Below are 21,797 nucleotides of genomic sequence, written 5' to 3'. Positions count from 1 at the left end.
CACCTAGTCCTTTGGGAGACCCACTGAGTAGAGAATAAAAACTTCAGGTAGTTTATCAACCAATATTTAATTTTTTTGTATGTAAAACTGTATGCAGTTTTTCATATGTAAAACTAATTTAACACTTACATATGTATTAATATGTACATTTTACATGGCTATATTCCAGTACACACACCTCCTGCATATGGAAATGACACAATATTTCAATTATATTTCACAATAAATGTTATCTTTTTAAAAGACGAACACATCATATAATTTCTACGTATTAATGTTCTTCAGCTTCTCAGATGAGATGATGGCAACGCCTGAGGCCGGCACTTGAACGGATCCTGTAGAAACTGTGAGTTCATGCGCCACAATCTCCTGATTTGCGTTTTGTCTTCTCAAATCCGGTTTTATAAACCCTGTAATTAATGTGCCCAACACTAACATAATAGACATAATAATATCGGCTGGTATATCTCCGTAGGTATAGAATAATTCTGAATATAGTGATGTGAATCCAATACCAAATACTTGGGCAGCTGCATTAAGCAAACCCGACGACGTGCCTTCTGGTTCAGGATATGTAAGTTCTGCGGCGAATTCAAAGCCAACAGGTAAATAACCGGTCATAAAAAAGCTAAAAAAATAATACGTCATCGTCATTAATAACACCAAGATAAAGCAGAAAATGGTTTTGATTTATGAAATTGAATTTTCAAATATGATTTAGGCATATGACAAAATTATTACTTCCATACTTTCATATTATATAATCCCATACTTTCAACCTGCATTATATACATAATTTTTTTATTAAATAAAATGGAATTATGCGATATTATTGAATAAGGATATATTCAGCTAAAGCAAACCTTAAATCGACATTAGATTGGTCATTATATCGTTTTAACATCTTTTCACAATTTTTTTGCTTGTCAAATTTGTTGAACTGCACTAAAATTAGAACCTGTTTGGGATTTACATATGTATGTATTTTCCGTTAAAAGTTTATAAATAAATTTATGTGTAAATATGTATGTAGGCTAAGAAATGGAAGCAGTTGTGAAGTTAAGGCATATTTTTGCTTTAAAACAAGCAAGAAACAAATTTTATTGATCTGCTCACTTTATTAGAAAACTGAATATTGAAATATTGTAATAATTAACGTTCGCTCAACTGCATTAATGTAGACTGAAAAATAGTAGCATCTCATGTTTGAATCTGCCTTTTCTCTATATACTTATATATTATATTATGAATTTTCTACTTATCTGTATATTATTAAAAAAAAATTGAATTATAGTCATCGCGTGTACTTACCCCAAAAGTCCAGCCGTCCCATAGACTACAGCAATATGACCCGTATCTAAAGTAAATGTAAATATCCACATGCCAACCATTGAGAAGGCATAGACAGCCAATGTAGTTTCTCTATAAAAATAAATTCAGGGCCATCAAATACTTTGCATAAAATAATTTAAATATTATATGAACTATTATTTTGCAAAAAATCGGTTTGTAAAAAATTACGGAATTTACGGACACAAAACCCGTCATTTTGTTGTAAATTGTTTTTAAAAAACTAGAAATTTTTATTCTCTATTATCTTCAATACATTTTATATATGCATCGATGTACGAAACATCCCGGAAATTCTCATTTTAAATTTTCCCGCTGAGAATATTTCTAAATTTTTTTTTCATAGGTTGGCACAACTGTCAGCCACTATTTTGTTAATTTTTATTGCTATGACACATAGTTTGTTTACGGCGTCATTAGGAACAAGTCAACCTTTTGTGTGCTTTGCGATTTTTATATGCCCCTCTTTAAATGATTTATACCAATCGTAAACTTGAGTTTTCGATATGGTTGAATCACGAAATGTTTTTCTCAACATTTTCAACTTTTTGGAACAACAAATATCGTTTGAAACACAAAATTTCACACAAGCTCTTTGTTCAATATTTTTATCCATTTAAAATGAGAATTTCCAGGTACTTATTTGACAGAATATAAGTGCAAGCATATATGTATGTATGTTGTCTTTTTAAATATTTTTTCTAGATGCCACAGCACACTCATAATATTGCCGGCCATATGATAAAGAATTATTTACATTAAGAAAATGTTGAACTTACTTAAATTTGCGCATTTGGTCCAGAACAACACCGCTTACAACAGACCCGATCATGCCTGCAAGGACAATACACAAACCAATGCGACCGGTATCAATTTCATGTCCCGGATAATATTTGAGCACAACCTAGGAATATATATGCAAATATTTTAAACATCAAATAATTTATAATTATATAATATATATATTATTTTTCATAGTCCCAAAATAAAATTTATACACAAATCAAATTGATCAAACTGATTATTGATTGCTCCTTTGCTGTAAAAAGTGTTTTTTAATGATTTAGCCATTTATAGTAATAATAAGTACTTGTTATAATTTATAAGTTGGTCATTCTTGTGTGGCATAGTGCTGTTGGTGGGTAATTAAAAGTGAAGGTATTTAAAAACCGGAAATATATTTTCGATAGTTAACTTAGTTTTAATAAAAAAGACTTGGAACAAGACACACATCTTTGACGTCCATGTATGTTCTAAACTACAAAAATTATTCTCTATATGTATCGATCTTACTAATATTATTTTATAATATGAATTTAAGCACAGAAACCTATATTAATTATATGCCACATTTACTTTATTATTCCGCTACCACCGCAATTTAGGCAAAGGAATAATTGCAGGAGTTAATCGCAATATCATTTTTGTTCAATTTATCTATCAGGGTTTGTGTAGCATGATTGGAATATTTTGGTCAATGCTGCTATTATGACTTCCGATTAATTTATTTTGAGTACTTGCTGGGGATATCTTGTTGTAAAAGTTATTAAACTTGGACTTACTGGATTTAGCAATGTTGATATCGCATAGAAAACGCCGACATTCATACCGTAAGAAATTAGGAGCAATATATAATTACGATTAAGAGCTAAACTCTTCAATGACTGCATAAATGATGCTTCAGAATCTGTGCCAATTGCAGGAATTATAGATCGCTTTGGATTTGGTGGCGTCGGCGGCTTATCCTTAAAAACTGCATAATTAAAAAGTTAAGTAGTGTAATATAATAAATTATAAATGTATGTATAATAAAAACAAAGCGAATATAAATGCATGAACATTTCAATTTAAAATGAAAAAATGTATAAATAAATATTTGTATATACAAGTTATCTTACAAAATATCATCAACACCATTAAAACGGTTGTAAAGCCAGCGAAACAGTAAAACATAAACAATAAATCACTCCCGATTACTTCTTTATCATCCGAATTCCCTACTAAAATTGGAGGTAGCACAAAACCAACAGCAATACCAAGCTGGAAATGGATAAAACAAGTTAACAAAAATAGTATTAATAAATACGGTAACAATTATAAATATTCATGCATACATGCGCAAATACTAATCATGACGTTTATTAAACCGTGACCTTGATTTAGCACCTAGACTAGGGTTACTATTGAAAATGGGCGAAATCAGACCATTGCCATACCCACAAGATGACGAAAACCGAAAACCTATAAGTGCCACAAATGAAATTATGAAAGTCAGATTTGGTACAGAGGATCACTCTGGGGAGGGGCAGATTATATATATATTATATAAATATATCCAATTTTATTTAAGAAACACTAAAGTTCACAGAAGAAAAAGGCTATACTCAGATTTAAAAAAATTGGGAAATGGGCGTGGCGTCGCCCACTTATGGGTCAAAAACCATATCTCAGAAACTACTCGACTGATTTCAATGAAATTCGGTAAGTTATATTTTTTCGACATCGTGATATGTGAACCAATGAAGATAGCAGAATAAAACTATACACAAATACTATATTTAAGGTAAGGCATCACTTACGGAAAAATTAAAATTGAAAATTAGTGAAACCGGTTCAGGAATTATATTAGCCCTAATATACAATTGGACTTTATGCCGAATATATTGATCAAATTGTGTTATCATTTTATTAAGAGAGATAGATTAGTAAAATGCGAAAGTATAAAATGGTCGGTTACACCCGAACTTAGCCCTTGTTGAAAATGGGTTGAAAGTATATTTTATTAACACAATGAGTTATAATTATACCTGATAAATATATATTTATATTTTAAGTAGCGAATATATGACACATATTGTGTAAGAGTTATGTATATTAAATCTTCAAATTGTTCTTATGAAAAGGAGCATGAACACGAACTAGTTTTACGCCAGTGTATTACCCAGTAGGGTACTTAGCAATGCCCCAATGACGGTGGCATTGATTGTTTTATATGTATGTAGGAATAAAGCAGACAAAATATGAATTCAAATGAAGACAAATTTCAAACAAATGCTCACATTTGTATGTATTTTGCACAAAATATGAATATCTGTATAGAGCATTGAGAACAGTATAAGGCCATGCGAGTGTTCAAGATTTTGTTCATGCACCCTTTTGCTCCTTTGGAGGTGCAATGTCCACTTATTTACTTGTAAAATATTTTCATACATGTGTATGTTCGTTCTAATATGTATAAAACTCATCGTTGTGATGCTTTCCAAAGTGGCTTCATACCTAGTACCTAGTAGTAAAAGAACAATGAATGTGTGCGGGTATGCAGTTGAGTACATGGGCTTATAGACTGCTACGTCATAACAACTTATCGTTTTTACAAAAAAAGCTAACGGACGGAATAATTGGCCCCACTGGCAAAAAGCGGAAAAATAAGACTAAACTTGTGAAAATGACAGCAAAATTGGAAACCAACAAATTTTAAGCACAGATTACATAAAAATAAAGGTGGACATATACGTTAGAGAATGTTTGTATGTATATGTTCGCTTTTTATTAAATTGGATTGGTATTGGAAAATAGGCGATATCTAGTTTCAAAGGCAACAAATAAAAATAAAATACGCTTTAAATCACACAAAAATTAAGACAAATATTTAACTTACTTGATTACCAAATACTCCCACACTACAAGCCGATGAGACTTGATGAGGCCCAAACCAAACGGCGGCAATACGCGCTGGCAAAGACAATATGCACACCTTCAAAAGGAATTAAAAAAAATGTAAGCAAATTAATGATATCAATAAAAACACTAATAATATTGGAAATTAGAATCGTTGTCGTGTCGTAATATTTAATTTACAATTTCTTAATGAAGATCATAAATTATGTAAGCATAATAAGAATGGAAAATTGATATAAAGGAATTAATGGAGTTTGGAATAAAACATCCCAAGGCAATATTCTGTCATCTTAATACAAACCTGGGCTAAAGCGACAATAGTCTGACCAATAAATGTAACATAAAAGAGATCCGGTTGTACAGAAAACACTTTAATCCATGAGCCGACACATGTTCCAACAATGCCCACCAGCGCCGTTATGCGCAGTCCCTGAAAGAAACAATTTAAGATATTATGATACGTGATATTTGTTTGAATATATATATAATAAAATATTTATATATGTATATACTCGTATATGTATATGTACATGCACACATGTACAACTGGTATATGAAAAATGAAAATCATTTAGAGAATTGTTTTATAATTTATTTTCATAATATTAATAACATTTTTGGCTTTATCAACATTTTTTCGACCGTAAAGTAATAACAAAGGTTACGCTTGGATATACGTGTACACTCAATGAAATTTAATTAATGGAAATGTATTTTTGGCTTCAAGAGAGCATTTACAGTTGCATTCCTTAAGTAGGTAAATGGAGCAATTACAGCAAATTATATAACATTTTCTTCAATACATGCTGTTTTGTCTAAAATACAAATAACCCTTAAAATAGAAATATCGAGTTCCACCGAAAATAATGTTAACGGCATTTAGTTTTCAAAAAATATTTTCTGGGACTAATATAACATAATATAGGCAGGCCTTTGGTTAACATTTATCATGGACAAAGAAGTGGAAATATTTATTACTTCAGTGACTTTAATTGAATTTCACTGAGTATTAGAATGCATGTTTTTATTCAAGGTTTTTCGGACCAAATTCAATAATCATTTTATGTTTGAGTTAATATTTGAATTCAAATTGTGGGGTAGTAGTTTGCTAAGTTTCGTGTTTCAGTTTTGACGGATATATGTATATACAAACATGATCTGTTTTTTGGTGTTTTCTCAAAAATTGTACATAATTGTTTACTCTTACCATTTTGTCAAGAAACCAACTTCCCGGGAAAATTAAGGGGATATAAACTATCATGTATATCATTGAAGTCCAATCAACCCATTTATCATTAATGCCATAAAATCTGAAAGTAAAAATCAAAACAACAGAAGTATGTAACAAATACTTTAATTTATATGTTTATACATACATATATCTGCATGTGTAGATACAAATGCTATAGAATGTTGTCAATATCTTAATATATCTTTGTAAACATATTTCGAATATTTATTAAGATCCATTTGGATTATATGTACGTACGCACTTAATCTACAATGTACTCGTATACAATACAGAAGCAAAAACTCACTTAACAATAATATTGTTGATAATACTGTATTGGATCCATTGGGCGGCGTTTGCTCCTGAGTAAAACACAAACAGGAATAAAACGACCCAGCGTCTTTTATAAACCTTGATCTCTGTAATGTGGTATGTTAAAAAAATTATATGAATAACTTGCAAGAATGTACTAAACAAAATACTTTATATATGTATATAAACATATAGTACGTTGCTTTCATAAATATCAAAGCTTCTGGCGCTCTTAAAATATGTTAGAGCTGAAGAAAATGTTAGATTCGTTCGCAGACTTGAAGAATTTCTTTGATAATTTGGCATGACATATGGTTGTCGCTAGTCTACCTATAGATCCTTTATGTTAGCAATTTTAAACGAAAAATTAAACACAAAGTATCGAGACACTTTAGTCATAATACAGTAAATTTGTTGTTTGGTATATGGTTGCCTAATATTTATTAATTCCGCACCAGCCACTCCACATAATAACGATATAGAACGCGCCACTTATTCCCCCTATTTTGTAACCTAATTATTGCCTTTTTAGTAATTTTGAATACATTGTGTGTTTTACGTTTTGTGGTCTTGGCAATCCGGTTGCGCTCACTTGCAAAACTGATCTGTCTTTTATGCCAACATGTTTAAAGATAACAAACGTCAGACCGGTAAACGAAACCTTATAAAATATGATTGATGGGCAGATATTCCGCGGAGGTGATCCTTTCTTTAAAATTTAGCCTTTATCGAAGCTGAAAGGAAGACCGAAAAACAGACCTTATCAAAAAGCGGCTTTCAGTGATGATGATGATGCATCCAACCATAACAAAGGCTGATGTGCAACTCATTGTTCTGATGCTTTCTATATTGAAACTCTCCACGTTCCTTTTTGGTGTATGACAAATTAGCTGAGTTATGGCAATATGTAGCTCAGGCGGACAAGTGACTATGAGCTTGAATTGTCTTTAGCCTAGAGCAGAGAAAATAGTAGAGATGTTCATTTTTAAGACCATAGCTCATTCTTGCTAAAAAAACAGACTTAATCGTCTTGCACTAAAAACCACGACTATGTTATGCTTAAGTGAGACCATATATTGTCAGGCGTCCTTTCAACTTTTCCCTTCTGCTTATGTATCATTTCTTTGATAATTTGGCATATTAATAATACTAATATAGAAACATTTCAAATTACCTTCTACATTTCCTGTATCCAAATTTCGGCTCACCGAATATTGACTTCCTGTAATTTTATTCAGATGCAAATCTGTTTGGTTTGTAGTCATTTTAGTTTCTAAAAAAATTTTATATTTGATTTTAGCCTAGGAATTAATCTGTATGATTTTGCTTTGTTTTAATCAATAGTTCTCTTGTACATAATATTTATGGATTGTTGAAGAAAGGGCGGATGTATATTACACGGTGGTATCCCAATTTGAAAAAGATATGTTTTTACTCCTTCTGCTTTTCGTAATTTTCGCGAATCAAATCTCGAACTCCAGTACTTTGATCATAATAAAAATTTAATAAAAATACAGGCTGAAATTAAAAAAAAAAACAGTAAAAGTTGCAGTTGCATATTAAATGTGTTACGAAATCTGAGACTTAAATGAATTTGAACAATTGCGAATGAAATTTATGCGATCAACCTTGACATGATTATCTAAATTTGTGTGTATTTGTATGTACGTATGTATAACTATAATTTTTCATGCTATATTGTTATTATTCTACTTAACCCTCCCAACAGTGCATAATCACACGAAATTTTATATGTATATGCATACCCATCAGTTGATTGTGGTAATTTACAGTAATTTGATAGAACAAGATAGAGTTAAAGTGATGCAATTAAACATTTAACATTTTTTACTATCTGTTGAAACCAAATCTAATTAATTCTGCATATACATACATATATGTAGTATGTACATATGTACATATGCTGAGGAATAAAATAATATAAGTATTTCGACTTGTATTGTAAACAGAGTAGCTAATTAGATTATTTCCATATTGATTTACGCTCCTCTTCGGTTGTCACCTTATACTACATCCAATATATTTGATTTTGTCCCTTTAGTAAAGTTTTTGTCGTATATACATATCTCAATAGAATTAAATTTAGCAAGTTTATTTCGATTAGCATTATGACATTCGGTAGTGAAATTTGAAAATATGCATATGATTGTAATCCTTTGATCATTCTAAATTAAGTATAAATGTTCGACTGTATCCGACATAGCCCATTTAAAATATGCAATATTTGATTTTTAGTGCCTAAGGCACATTAGCAAAATCTGACATTACGTCCTCTAAAATAAGGGTACACAGGACACCAAGTTTCTAAATGAATCACAAATATGTATTTGGTACAAGGGATTTTAATTCATAGCGATAAATTGAGTACTTTATTACAAAAAGTAGCTTCGTTTATTTTTACAACTTATCGATGAAATAAACACTCAATATAGGAACATATGGAATGTGTTTTTATGTGTGAATTTTATATCTTTGATAACCGCTCTCTCATACAAATATGTGTACGAGTATATGAGCTTATTGCGGTTATATGTAGCTAAATGTACTTCAGTTACCGAATTGATATGCATCAATGTATCACCATATACATTCTTACCTACATATATACACGTGCTTATATACTCGTGCTTGAAGAAAGTGTTTTACACTAAACACCTAATGTATATTTTAAGAATATAGACGTGATAATCACAATTGCAGTTTATAAAACAATTAATTTTCTTCTAAGCTATTATAGAAACAGCAATCAAAATTACATTGAGTTTATTAGACCCTTGATATTGTGAAACATATGATTCATTATCCAATTTAACGGCATTGATTAAATTTAATTTTATATGATTATTCGTAAAATTCACTTTTAACGCTAAATTCGTTTCAAGAATTAATATATTCTCCATTACCAAACTGACATTATCCGATTCATCCACGATCACTTACATGCGTTACCTGGTAGACGTTTGAAGGCATACTAAATAAAAAGTACATAAGCATTATTTAACGGGCTATATAGAATTAAATATAATCAGCATCGACACGTCTTATTACCGATTACAAACTTTGAGATGTACGTACATATGTCACTCAAAAATAATAATAATTTATGACACTAACACCATCGGTAAAGCTTAAAACAGAGTAAAATGGGTATTCTTGCAATGAGAAGAAAGAGACTTGTGAGAGCAGGAGACAATTTGCGCATATATGCATATGCAAATCATTGTATTTAACATGCAACAAAACAAAAAAGATATATAATAGACAATTAATAATATGTTATATTATTATCGTTTTACCGTTTTTCTACGAGTATTTCTCTATTTAAATGCATACCATTTGTGTAGATTTTTATATTATTGATTGTATTCAGGAGAAATTTAATGAGAGATTTAATAAGATCTTTAGATCCTCAGTTAAAATCTTTAGAACATGGTGAGTGTATGATTTACAGTTTTAAAAACTTTCTCTTGCCCTAAGACCAGGAAATTGCAATTTGACATACAATCCATATGCATGGCGAGTCATGAATGAAATAATCATTTAATTTAAGACTCCTACTTCTATAGTACATAAGTATGTACTCGAATATACTGCCCATAAACATATGTACATTCGCTGAATCTATATAAAAGCTTTTATCTACATGTTTATATCTGCATGCAGTTGTATTAAAAGATGCAGCTTTACTACTGTACAAACTACAAAGCAGATTATTGGACAACATCAGAAGGAAATCACAGCTTATTTTAATAAATATTATACATATATTTATTTGAAAATTTCGAAGGATATTGGATTTAATTCTTTCTCAATATATCGATCTTTATATATATATATATATATATATATATATGTATACTCAATTGAATAGAATCCTAAGAAATTATAATATATATTATTATAAAGTAATAAGCACGAACATCATTTTTAATAAAAATATTCACAGTTTTATTTCTGACTTTCCATAGATCCTTCATATCCATTAATGCATGTTTTTTTAATTTTTTCTTATTTACAAATGAAGATAAATGAACTACAGTGAAACTTTTTCTTATAGCTCAAAATAATCAAAATTCTCTAATTACATATCCTTGGTCCTACCTTCTTTGCCTGTTTAAAATTTGTTTGAATTGTGGTATTTTATAAAATAACTGACAAAATGTGTAAAAAATAAATTTGTTGTTAACAATATTTCATTTTTATATTGAAAGTACTTATATGTTTTGTGTGTTATATATGCATTTATGTACTTATAATGTTAACTAATCAATACATATGTATATAAGAGAGGCAGGTGTTGTTCAATTGCATCACGAAGGATAAGTGCCGACCCTTCAAACGTATGCGAGAGTGCAAAGTGTAATTTTTTTTAAGACAACAAAGGACAAGTGAGTATATATGTACAAACACATGCAAGTATATTTGAATCACTATTATTTCTCTTAACATTACTTAGTTAAGCTCATAAAATCATTTGGTTGGCTACAAATTACAGTAGCTTCTATCTTGCTTAAAATAACTGCAATAATTTTATTGTACAAATACATATTCAGCGAATCAAAGTTTTTGCCGCATATATTATTAATGATTTATAAAATTCTTAATCGATTCACTAACCTTCTCCTTTGAAATGGTGTTGAAGAGTGACACAAACAGATACATTATGCGCATACCATAAAGTAACTTTCAAAAAAGAAATTCTGCAAAAATCCCTAAAATCCCTCATCGTGCGTAGAGTTCGAAGGTCCTAACTTTAGCATAAAATCTGAAAGCTCTCGTTTTTGGATAGATACAAATGTTAATTAAATATTTACATATTTCGTTAAGAAAAATAACAATTTCTCGATGGGATAATTATGTTCTATTTTGCATGAAAATGTTAAGTAACTGTAAATTTTCAATTACATAATATTATTTTAGCAAAAGGAAATGTTAAAATTAAGGATACCAATCAAGCCTGACTTAAGCTACCCTTCCATACTAGCATGATGCATGTGCACAAACTCAATGATATATTTTCATGCAAATTAATGTTTGTACATATACATATATACATAAGTACATATATATTTTGCAATGCAAAGACATCATGTGTGTTGTATATATCATCTGTTTGATTTCTATTAGGCACTTCATCAACTATACAGTTGTGCAAGAGTACGTACTATATTTGCATGTATTTTTATACAGAACTTATGAAACTATAAAATTAAATAACAAATTAGATGAGTGTGAGAAAGCGATGTTAAATCTCGAATTGTTTAATATTTTTATGAGAATAAGATTTAGAAAAAAATTAATTAATTAATTTAGCCTCTCGCGATATTTGAGCAGTATGATTTAATTTTACGGTGACATGAAAATTAAAACATATAATACATATAGATTTACATCTATTTTAAAGCCAAAGTTCTGTCATTTATTTTATTAAATTAATTATGAAAGAATACTCTGGATAAACTTTTTGAGCCTGACAAGTTAACTGGTGATTATCAATAAACAAACAATAAATTTGAAGACTTTCGTTTTCTCAGCCAACTTATCAGGCCAGACGTTGATATTTTGTTGATTCGTGTTTACTTATGCACATATGTAGCTACCGTTTTCTGTGCATCTAAGACGGCATAAACATAGAAAGTCTATCAAATAATTTTGGTGACTACTTTTTTAATATTATTAATTGTTTCTATTAACAAATCGAATCACAAACACTTTAAAATTATAAATTTATGAAAAGTATACTTGAAACTTGGAAGATTTTGCCGCTGTTGCAATTGTAACTAACAGTGCGCAACATTATTCTCGATTGTCGACGTCGGACTAAAATTCATTTGCATGAGTCTTACTATTTGTATTCAGTTTTTTGGCGCCACCTACAGACCATCGGATAAATCTGCTAAAGTAAACTTATAAAACGATTATTAATGTGGGTGAATGGGATAACCCCTTTGCGGAAGCCACATATGACAGTATTGTGTTATATTTCCCCTACATTGGTTCAACAACAATGTTAATAAAAGCACTATCGCACAAAACAAACTTGACACTCTTCCAGCATCCATTAGACTGGCATAGTCTACTTACCATTTTGAGCAGCATTTCTTTGGGGGTTGATTTTACCTTGCCCTGCTCGTGCACTTTTCTGTTCAAACAAGAAATATTTTCTCAGAGCGGAATAGTATAATATTTTTTTTGGTGAAATCGGTTCGATAGTTCGCTTTTTGGTGTCAAAAATAGAAATAAAGCTTTGTTTACCTAAAATAACGCATATACATTAACTTTCTTACCTGATATTTCGATGTTTATTTACTTTAATTGAATTTCATTAAATCAGTAAACAAAATATGTAAAAAGCATATGGGGTAAACCTAAATGTATATTTGATAACGAATATAAGACTTAAATATATATTTTTTACAGCTAAATAATAAATATTTTCCATCCCTCCATTCTAGCGCACTGTAAACTTTTGACTTCAGCGCAAGTACAAACAAATTGAAACAATTCAATTGGGGTTGAGGTGCGTCGGTGGATAAACGTTGTTTTTGTGTACGCATGTATGTATATAACGGGGTTAATGTTTGCTATTTGAATTGTGGACCTTGATACCATTTAGTTTATATAAAAATCTCATTAATTTGTGGTTTAAAATTTAAAAATGCTGAAATATGCTTTTAATTAAGCTATTTATTATCTCGAATATTTGGATATCGTGACATCAATCGTTTTACTTTTTAGGTTAGGTTTTGCATAATATTTCGTTCGAGAGCTGTGGCAACACTGTTTGTGGGCTGTCAAGTTGTTATTCCATCACACATGATTTATGCTTCCGTTGCATAAATCACGTTGATAGTGATGGCACGATTAATCATATGGTATGCAATAATCGATTGTTTTGTTTCATTTAACGATTTAATTGTATCGATTTATGAGTTGCGAATAATTGAATCATTATTGATGCAATTTGCATCACTATATTTTTTGGCGTCATATTTTTCGTGAACCAGAAAATTTGTGAAAAATTCATATATATATAAAATTAAAAAATGGCCCCGGCGTCAAGTAAATATTTTGGCAAAAAAGTTGACAAGAAGTCCACTGTCGACTGTGCTCTAAAATACACAAGTATTGCAAAAATACTACCAACGTTCTTCAGCATTTAAAGTTGAAGCACGTCATCTACGGGTAATAAGCTAAAAGTGGCAATCAATGGAACATTTGTTCTTATTAGCCGCATCCAGATTATTGGTCCGCGCTTTAAGAAAATAGATTTTAAAGATCGACTGGCATTGGCTTCAACCGGCGGAGCGCCTTTTCTTCAAGGCTTTCAAAAATAAAATTAATTTGTGTGTTTATTATTTATGCTAATACTAAAAGAAAAAATATAATCATATGGTTAATTGATTATTTCCATTTAGCAATTAATAAAATAATAAATAATCGCATGGACTTAATTAATCATATAATTCTTTAATCGATTAATAATTTTTTTCCCCATCACTAGACGTTGACAAGAGACTCATTCGGGTTTTAATATCAGTTACTTATGAGTAGTGACCGTAAAATACCCTACATACAAAACATAGCAATACAAACCTCAACGGGTAGTTTCTTGGTAAATATCTGTATATATATATATTAATATGTTTATATATATTAATATGTTTCACTACGTTTGACTGCGTATATTTCGAGCACCTCCATAAATGCGCTTTTGAATGCGTTGACAGCTGTGTACAAGGTGATACACATACACACTTTTTATTTGCGAGATTGAAAATTAACTAAATAACGGCGATTTCAATATTTAGTCTTTTTTATAAGCAGTGTATATAGAATACCTCGAATTAAGCAACGGAAGGAAAATTAAAACTGCCAACCTTGTTTATTAAAACTTCATCACACCTTATCTTTAAAAATTGCATTAAATATTTGATATATATATTATTAATAAATTAAGAAATATTATATTTATATAAATATATATATTTCACAGAATACTTATATAGTAGCGAAGAAAACGAGCTTAAATAATTAAAACACAAAAGATAGTAAGTAACATAATATTGGTTGCTATCGTTAAGAACCTTATGTTAGCGCGTGAAAGTTGAAAACTTCTGTGCGTCTTCAAATCAGAATTCGAATTTCGGAGCGTTGGTTGCGAAAACATGCGAATCCTATGCAGCTCATCTCACAAGAACATGTGTATTTATCTCAACTGCCAAACGTTCGTTCATTATTTTTAACTAGACAATTGATTTCCACAATTGTACAGTTTTCCTGTACACTATCCACAATTTTAAAACTTAGGACTGCACTAATTGTTTTACCTGAAAATATTCAAATAAATTAAAATACTGTTCAGCCGTTAATTGACACAACCCCTACAATTATTATATTATAGCTTATACAGTTTGCAGAATGATATTTCAGTGATAAATTACAGTAAAACCTTCCAGCCAAATGTATACTAAGATGGTTTTATTATATGTTATCTACACGAGACATGAAGGACGGATGATACCGTAAGTCAGGTTTACTTTATAATACATTTATGTGAAGTATTTTAATAAAACTATATATACATATTCTCTATTTGTTAAGTTCATGTTATTCTTAATGTTATTAAGATAACATCCAATTCGATCCATATATTAGACAGAAATTATTACTATTCATAATGAATGGGGCTTGGGTAATTCCAGGACCGATTTCATTTATTTTTGCCACCAAACTAAACCACATACTTATATATGTACATGATTGTACGTTCATTTTATTTTGCTAAGACATCTCACTTATTAACCGATGTATACGGTATAAAGTCTACAACAAGTTTGAAAAGCACATCAGGAATACGGATATGAGGGGTAGAGGAAGTACAAAAATTGGTCACAAGCACTGGGTTCTCATGTTCGGTACCTAACGTCTGATTTCGGCGACGGAGGGTGCCACATTGAGTTATAGTTTTTGAACTAAAATTGGCCTGAGTCACTCCCATTGACCATTTTTATACCAATCTTAGTTATCGCACCTTTAGTAGTTTTCAACATTATCTTTTTATGATAAAGGGATACCAATTATTTTAACAAAAGATAAAAATATTTATTTAAATATAATTAATATATATTATCGATACAATATTCTAATCGTTTCACCATGCTGCTTCCATTATAAACAAATACATGAAATATTTTTCACAGTTTTAGTTCAATAGGCTTGCATTTTTGTTTAAAATTTACTTGAAAATTTAAAAGTTTTTTACGCGGCTTCTTTTCATTCTCCTTCTTCTGACCTTATCATTGCTCGCTTGTCGTAATTTTGTTTCTATCATTCTTGATTCGTGATATATCTACTGACGTAAATAACATAAAAGAGAAGAAAAGATAAATAAGTTGAAGCGACAACTGCATATGTAAATAGATATATCACGTTATTGCTGAGTTACCAGTGACGACCAATACGCCAAATGGTAGTACGGTAGGAATACTAACGGCATTATTACAATAGCAACAACAGGTATATTTACATCACCAGTTGCTTTACCACTAGCAATAGAAATCGCTACTCGTACTTCGCCGGTATGTCATTTACAGTATCGTCATTATTCCAAAAGTTCCCGTCCTCATTGCCGCGCTTTATGTTTAGTATGGCACTACCCGTCTGCTGGTTAAGTCAGAGAAGTTCGTGTGTTCGTTTACTGCGTTCGCAAACTTTTGAGTATTAAAAAACTTGTTTTGGATGTAATTTCGGACACGTATTAATGTATGCACCTATTAATATTCTGGTGATTCTCTGACATATTTAATTATTTCAGTGTTGTGCTTGTTTTAATACATATAAATAAATCCCCATCGTAACATTAAATAATACTAGTTTGTTTAAGTCAATGTGAAAAATGATTGTAGCATGTAATGTATTTCAAAAAGAAAAAAATAGTACATTACAACACTGTCGCAAATTTCAAAGTGTAAGTTTGTGTAAATAAACATGTATACTATCTATGTACATATATATACCTAAATGTAATATGAGTGGTTTAGATGCAATGTAATTCGGTAGCAATGTCGTATAATTGTTAATTTTTCCGCTAAAACTGATAAAAGTATATGTATGCTGTGACGTGTTATTTTATTATAAATACATTATTTTTCTTTTTTTATAATTTTATATTTAATGAATGTTATTGTTTAACTATGACAAAATATGGTTTCAAATTTTAAATTTTATTTTCTACAAATATCTGATATGGATAAGTTCTTAAATGTGAGTATAACTGAAATTACTTACATCCGTATGTATGTAAATCTTGTAAGCGTAAGTCCAGCAATGCACGGCCTTAAGAGAGAAATTTAAACTTTTATATAGACACATCCAAGAATGATAGAAGACAAGATTGCGACAGGCTGAAGCGTTCACGACCCACCAATGGGAATAGGCAACAGAAGAATTGTCAAATGGAAAACGGAAATGTGAAACATAGTGAACCAAATTGAATAATGTGCAGATAAAATATCAAAATGTAATTCTTAAAATCTTCATTTATAAAATGATCCAATATATTCATGCATATTTATAATTAAAATTATATGTTCTGTTACAAAAAGTTCGCCATTTTGCCAACTTTTTTGTTGTTTGAAAAAGTGAAAAAAATTCTTTATGGACGACTTTTTTGTACTATAGTTGTTTAATTCCGCCATTGCGGACTTCTTTTTCAAGTTAATACATTTTTCACTTAGAATTTTAAATAATAATTAAGGACTGGCCTTGAATTCAGCTCTTTGTTTTGGTTTTATTGTTTTGACCCACCGTACAATTTTGTTTTGCTCGCGTGTTCGGGGTCGTGAAAGTTGTCACTCAACAGGAACTCAAAACCCAAAAAAGCTAACTGTAAACGCCTGTCGTAATCTTGTCTTCTATCATTCTTGGACACATCTGTCAAAGGCGATTTTGGTTCAACTTAAGAACTCAAATTATGCGTAAAATCATAATGCCAGATGCCTGAAAATTAATATGTTATAAAAAAAAACATAAATAATTACAATTATAGTTCTTATTTCATTATGTTTTTTATTTATTGCAGAGTTTTTTTTTGGGCGTTAAGTAAATTTTAATTTAAAAAAATGGCCAGGGCAGTATGATATTGAAAACAGTGTTAGTGATATTGAAAACAGTGTTAAAAAGATTTCAATATTAAATAAATAATAGTTTTTAAAAATGTGGTATATTTTTATATTGAGTTTCATTAATTCTTCGACAAACAACTTTCTTTTTAACTTTTTCTACTCTCAATAGATACCTGATATTTATTTATTTATATAAACATTGGTAATAAGTAGTTTTCCGAAATAACGAACACTTGAATTGTCAGGCCTGTTCGTTACATTTAATTTTTCGTTAATTCGTTATTCACTTAGTGGTATGATTTTTAATAAAAATTAGTTAAAGATCTGTAAATTGCAGTTTAATATATTATTTTATTAAATGATTTGTTAAAAAATGAAAAACCATAACAGAACATTTAAAATGTTCCTTAAGAGAAGTAATGTTTCTGGGGTCATTCAGCAAATTCACGTTATAATAGATCAAACTATTTTTTTATTAGTAATACTTGATTAATCGCCGTTCGCTTCATTGGAATACGAAGATTATATTTAATGGCTCCTTCCTGAAGTCAATTAACACAACAAATTTTGAAAAATTGACATTGTTCTTCTTTGCTGCTCTTATCCTCTTTGTGCCACTTAAATTGCAACACCCCCTTTCTTGCATATTTTTTTCCTGGCGCTCCGCAGAGTATACATATTTTATCAGCTAAATTCTTCCAAAATATATAAATTTTTCGTAACAGCAGCTTATATTTTTCGAAAGGTTTACTTTATTTTTTAGTATAGTCGAAACTGTGGAAACTTTTAAATTAATTTTTTTTACACAATTCCGATTTATACTTCTATTTGGTGCTGATCAATAATTTTAAGCTATTCTAAACAAAATTTCTAACAACATTTCTTTGTATTATTTTTTTAATATACACATTTCCTTTGAATTTTTTCGAGTTCTTTTTTAATACTGTTTTTACCACGATTTTATTTGATTTTTAACTCTTCCTACAAATCCCTTCTTCATGTTGTTCGTTAAACCCAGTACTTACCCGATGTTCGTTATTTAAGGTACTCAATGTAAAAAATTTGCTCGTTCGTTATAAGCGGTTTTCGGTAACGAATATTCGTTATTTCGGAAACCTACTGTACATATTTAATTATTATTTATTATTATTATATATCATAGGTACCGAAATACTTCAGTTCAATAGAAGTAATCTTTATAAGTAATCAGTATAGTATAAGATTATGTATAAACAAAAAATTTATGCATGATCGCCTGGCGTCCGGTTACAAAATATGTACGAGGTCTGTTAAAAAAATAAGGTGGATTTCCATATTTAACGGGCTTCTCCATTCTCCATTCGATTATCGATTTTTATACTCTTGCAAAAAAGCTGCTAAGAGGGCATTATAGTTTTGTTCACATAACGGTTGTTTGTGTCACCAAGAAATACAAGAGTTGGATATGGGATTATATATATATAAATGACCAGGATGACGAGTGGAGTTGAAATCCGGATGTCTGTCCGTCTGTCCGTGAAAGCGATAACTTGAGTATAAATTGAGATATCTTAATGAAACTTGGAACACATGTTCCTTGGAACCGTTAAAATTGCTTTCGAAAATGGACAAAGTCGGACCATTGCAACGCCCACAAAATGGCGAAAACCAAAAACACATAAAGTGTCATAACTAAGCCATAAATAAAGTTATAACAGTAAAATTTGGAATAAAGGATCGCACTACGAAGGGGTATATTTGGATGTAATTTTTTTGGAGAAGTGGGCGTGGCCCCGCCCCCAAACCAGTTTATATATCGCAAAGCAGTGAAGCTATATAAACCAAACTTTCTGCACTCGTTTCTCTTCTGTACCCCACCACACACCAATAGTTGATAGTTGAAATCGGATAATAACCACGCTCATCTCCCATACAAAGGTTAGGTTGAAAATTACTAAAAGTGAGTTAACTCACTAACGAAAAGAAAGAAATAGCAGAAGGAAGCTGCACTCAGATTTTTTTACAAAATGGAAAATGGGCGTGGCATCGCCCACTTATGGGTCAAAAACCATATCTCAGGAACTACTCGACAGATTTCAATGAAATTCGGTATATAATATTTTCTTGACACCCTTATATCACGGACAAAAAATGAGCGAAATAGGTTCCCAACCACGACAACTTCCCATGTAACTAAATTTTGAATTCCATCTTATTCCTTCACTTTATAATTTTACATAAGGAACCAATGAAGATAGCGGAACAAAACTTTACACAAATAGTGTATATATATATTTGTGAAAAAATTGTCGAAAACGGACTATAACTTTTTAAGACCCAAGAAATCGAACATGTTGAACTCAGCGCCTAAGGGTAAGTATTAACCGAAAATATGGGTAAATCTCTTAGATAATCTTATGTAATTCAGAGGAAATTGTTTTCTTCTAATAACGTTCTGTTCCAAAAATTATTAAAATCGGGTCATAACATCTCCTAGCTCCCATATACCTAATTATAGGTTTTTCAAAAATACGGTGGGCTTTATTCCGCATATATGTATTGGTTAATATGTGAAAATTAATGAAATCGGATTCTTCAGCCCTCATATCTATATATGACAGGTTTCGTTATTCTATTAAACATTATGCCGAATTTATGGGTAAATTTGTGTGTTATGTAAATACAATTTCTTCAATCAATTGCGAGAGTTGAAATGTTCGGTTACATCCGAACTTAGCCCTTCCTTACTTGTTTTAATTTGTTATGTTGGTGCACTTGTCTCGGACATATGTTCACAGAGTGTTATGATTTTAATTCTAATTCCAGCATATTTGATCTATCTGACTCGATCATTAGCATAAAAAAATTATTATGTCCTCGCTTAATAAATAACATTACAAAATGTTAACCTTTTTTTGAATTTTTTCAATTTTAGCTGTGAAATTTTTCTTTCTGTAACGCATGCATAAAAGTTTCAATGGGTCATAAACGGTGACGAATCATGTTTATATGGTCATGACATTGAAACCAAAGTCCAATCGTCCCAATGGAAGAATCCAGGAGCAAATTCTTTGATACAATTTTTCGACATCTGTAAATCGCCGGCAAACATTCAAAACACGTCTAACTTGTATGCCTCTCACAAACAAAATAAATAATAATAATCATATGTACGTAGCCCGCGAAATTTAAAAATTCACGTTTTTTTTTTTAACAGACCTCGTAAACATATATACATATTTTATTCGGTGGAGCAAAACCGGTATTCTCTATTATTATTGTGAGTACAAAACCCAACAAAATATATATACATATTGTATTCGGTGGAGCAAAACCGGTATTCTCTTTTATTATTGTGAGTACAAAACTTAAAAATAACCAAGTTTAAATCATCCTCTCTTCGTATAACTTCACAATGACACCCGATTTTAACGATGTAATAGAGTTGAGAAAACGACGAAAAAAGTTCGCATATGTGAGGTATTATATGTATGTATGTACATAATAAAACTATAAAAAATGCTTAGATGGGAAAACTGGCAACGCTGCTCACTACGAGCCATTAATTGAACCGCCCAACTTCATCACATTACAGGGTAAAGGTAATTATAACATTCACTATGGCTTGTGTCTCGGTCGCGACGTTCTCATCAATTACATCTAAATCAATGCTCAACAAACGTTTATTGTTATTTGTACATTCATGGACGGCAATTGTGAGCAGAGTGATCGGTAAATGGCGTGAGCGCAGTGTGTATAGTGTATATATATACATATGTATGTATTTGTAGATATGTACATATATTGTATTTCACATGATCAAAACGCTACAAAGCCCAAGCGAAATCAACACAAAATAAAATCAATCTTAACTTTTAGCGTGCCGGTGCAACGCCAAAAAACGCCAATCATTATCTTCGTACTAAATTATTTTGTAAAATCGTGGCTATGAAAATAATGAAACTATGGAAATAAAAACCTTGCTTGCGTTTGCGAGTACTTATCACTTGAACAAAAGCAGCAAAGCTTTGATAACAATATGGAAACATACAAATACATATGCACATAAAACCAATGAAAGAACATTGCAGTTTTTTCTT

At 30.5% G+C, this 21,797-nt stretch overlaps 2 protein-coding genes across 17 annotated transcripts in view; one reads left to right on the top strand and one right to left on the bottom strand.

Moving 5' to 3' along the window:
- Positions 1-48: 48 nt before the first annotated feature.
- LOC105221448 (feline leukemia virus subgroup C receptor-related protein 2) lies at positions 49-12,445 on the bottom strand. Of its 8 annotated transcripts, none has more exons than XM_054234216.1 (11): positions 12,335-12,445; positions 7,746-8,089; positions 6,567-6,678; positions 6,236-6,338; positions 5,330-5,458; positions 5,009-5,104; positions 3,249-3,390; positions 2,913-3,103; positions 2,130-2,254; positions 1,312-1,422; positions 49-628 (listed from the first exon to the last, which is right to left on the bottom strand). In XM_054234216.1, exons 2-11 carry the CDS (start codon positions 7,834-7,836, stop codon positions 265-267), a joined length of 1,464 nt encoding a protein of 487 aa, XP_054090191.1. In that variant the 5' UTR covers positions 7,837-8,089; positions 12,335-12,445; the 3' UTR covers positions 49-264. The 8 variants fall into 8 exon arrangements, with proteins under 8 accessions (XP_054090191.1, XP_054090194.1, XP_054090192.1 ...); XM_054234219.1 differs by lacking the exon at positions 12,335-12,445 and adding an exon at positions 12,193-12,319; XM_054234217.1 differs by lacking the exon at positions 12,335-12,445 and adding an exon at positions 12,173-12,194.
- Positions 12,446-16,198: 3,753 nt separating this feature from the next.
- LOC128919751 (uncharacterized) overlaps positions 16,199-21,797 on the top strand; it is a 31,503-nt gene continuing 25,904 nt past the window's right edge. For 3 of the 9 annotated variants that reach the window (XM_054234230.1, XM_054234228.1, XM_054234226.1), the window contains exon 1: positions 16,207-16,379. Coding sequence is in view for 1 of the 9 variants with exons in the window: in XM_054234221.1 (XP_054090196.1) it covers positions 16,507-16,562 (56 nt within the window). In the remaining 8 variants the exon portion in view is untranslated. Of the gene's footprint in view, positions 16,563-21,797 lie in introns of all 9 variants that reach the window. The other 6 variants (XM_054234225.1, XM_054234224.1, XM_054234222.1 and 3 more) reach the window with 3 other exon arrangements.

The sequence above is a fragment of the Zeugodacus cucurbitae genome, chromosome 6 (genome assembly GCF_028554725.1).
Source record: "Zeugodacus cucurbitae isolate PBARC_wt_2022May chromosome 6, idZeuCucr1.2, whole genome shotgun sequence".
In the NCBI taxonomy this organism is placed as follows: domain Eukaryota; kingdom Metazoa; phylum Arthropoda; class Insecta; order Diptera; family Tephritidae; genus Zeugodacus; species Zeugodacus cucurbitae.
Note: the sequence above shows the minus strand (reverse complement) of the source record. Positions and strands in the feature narration are given on the sequence as shown.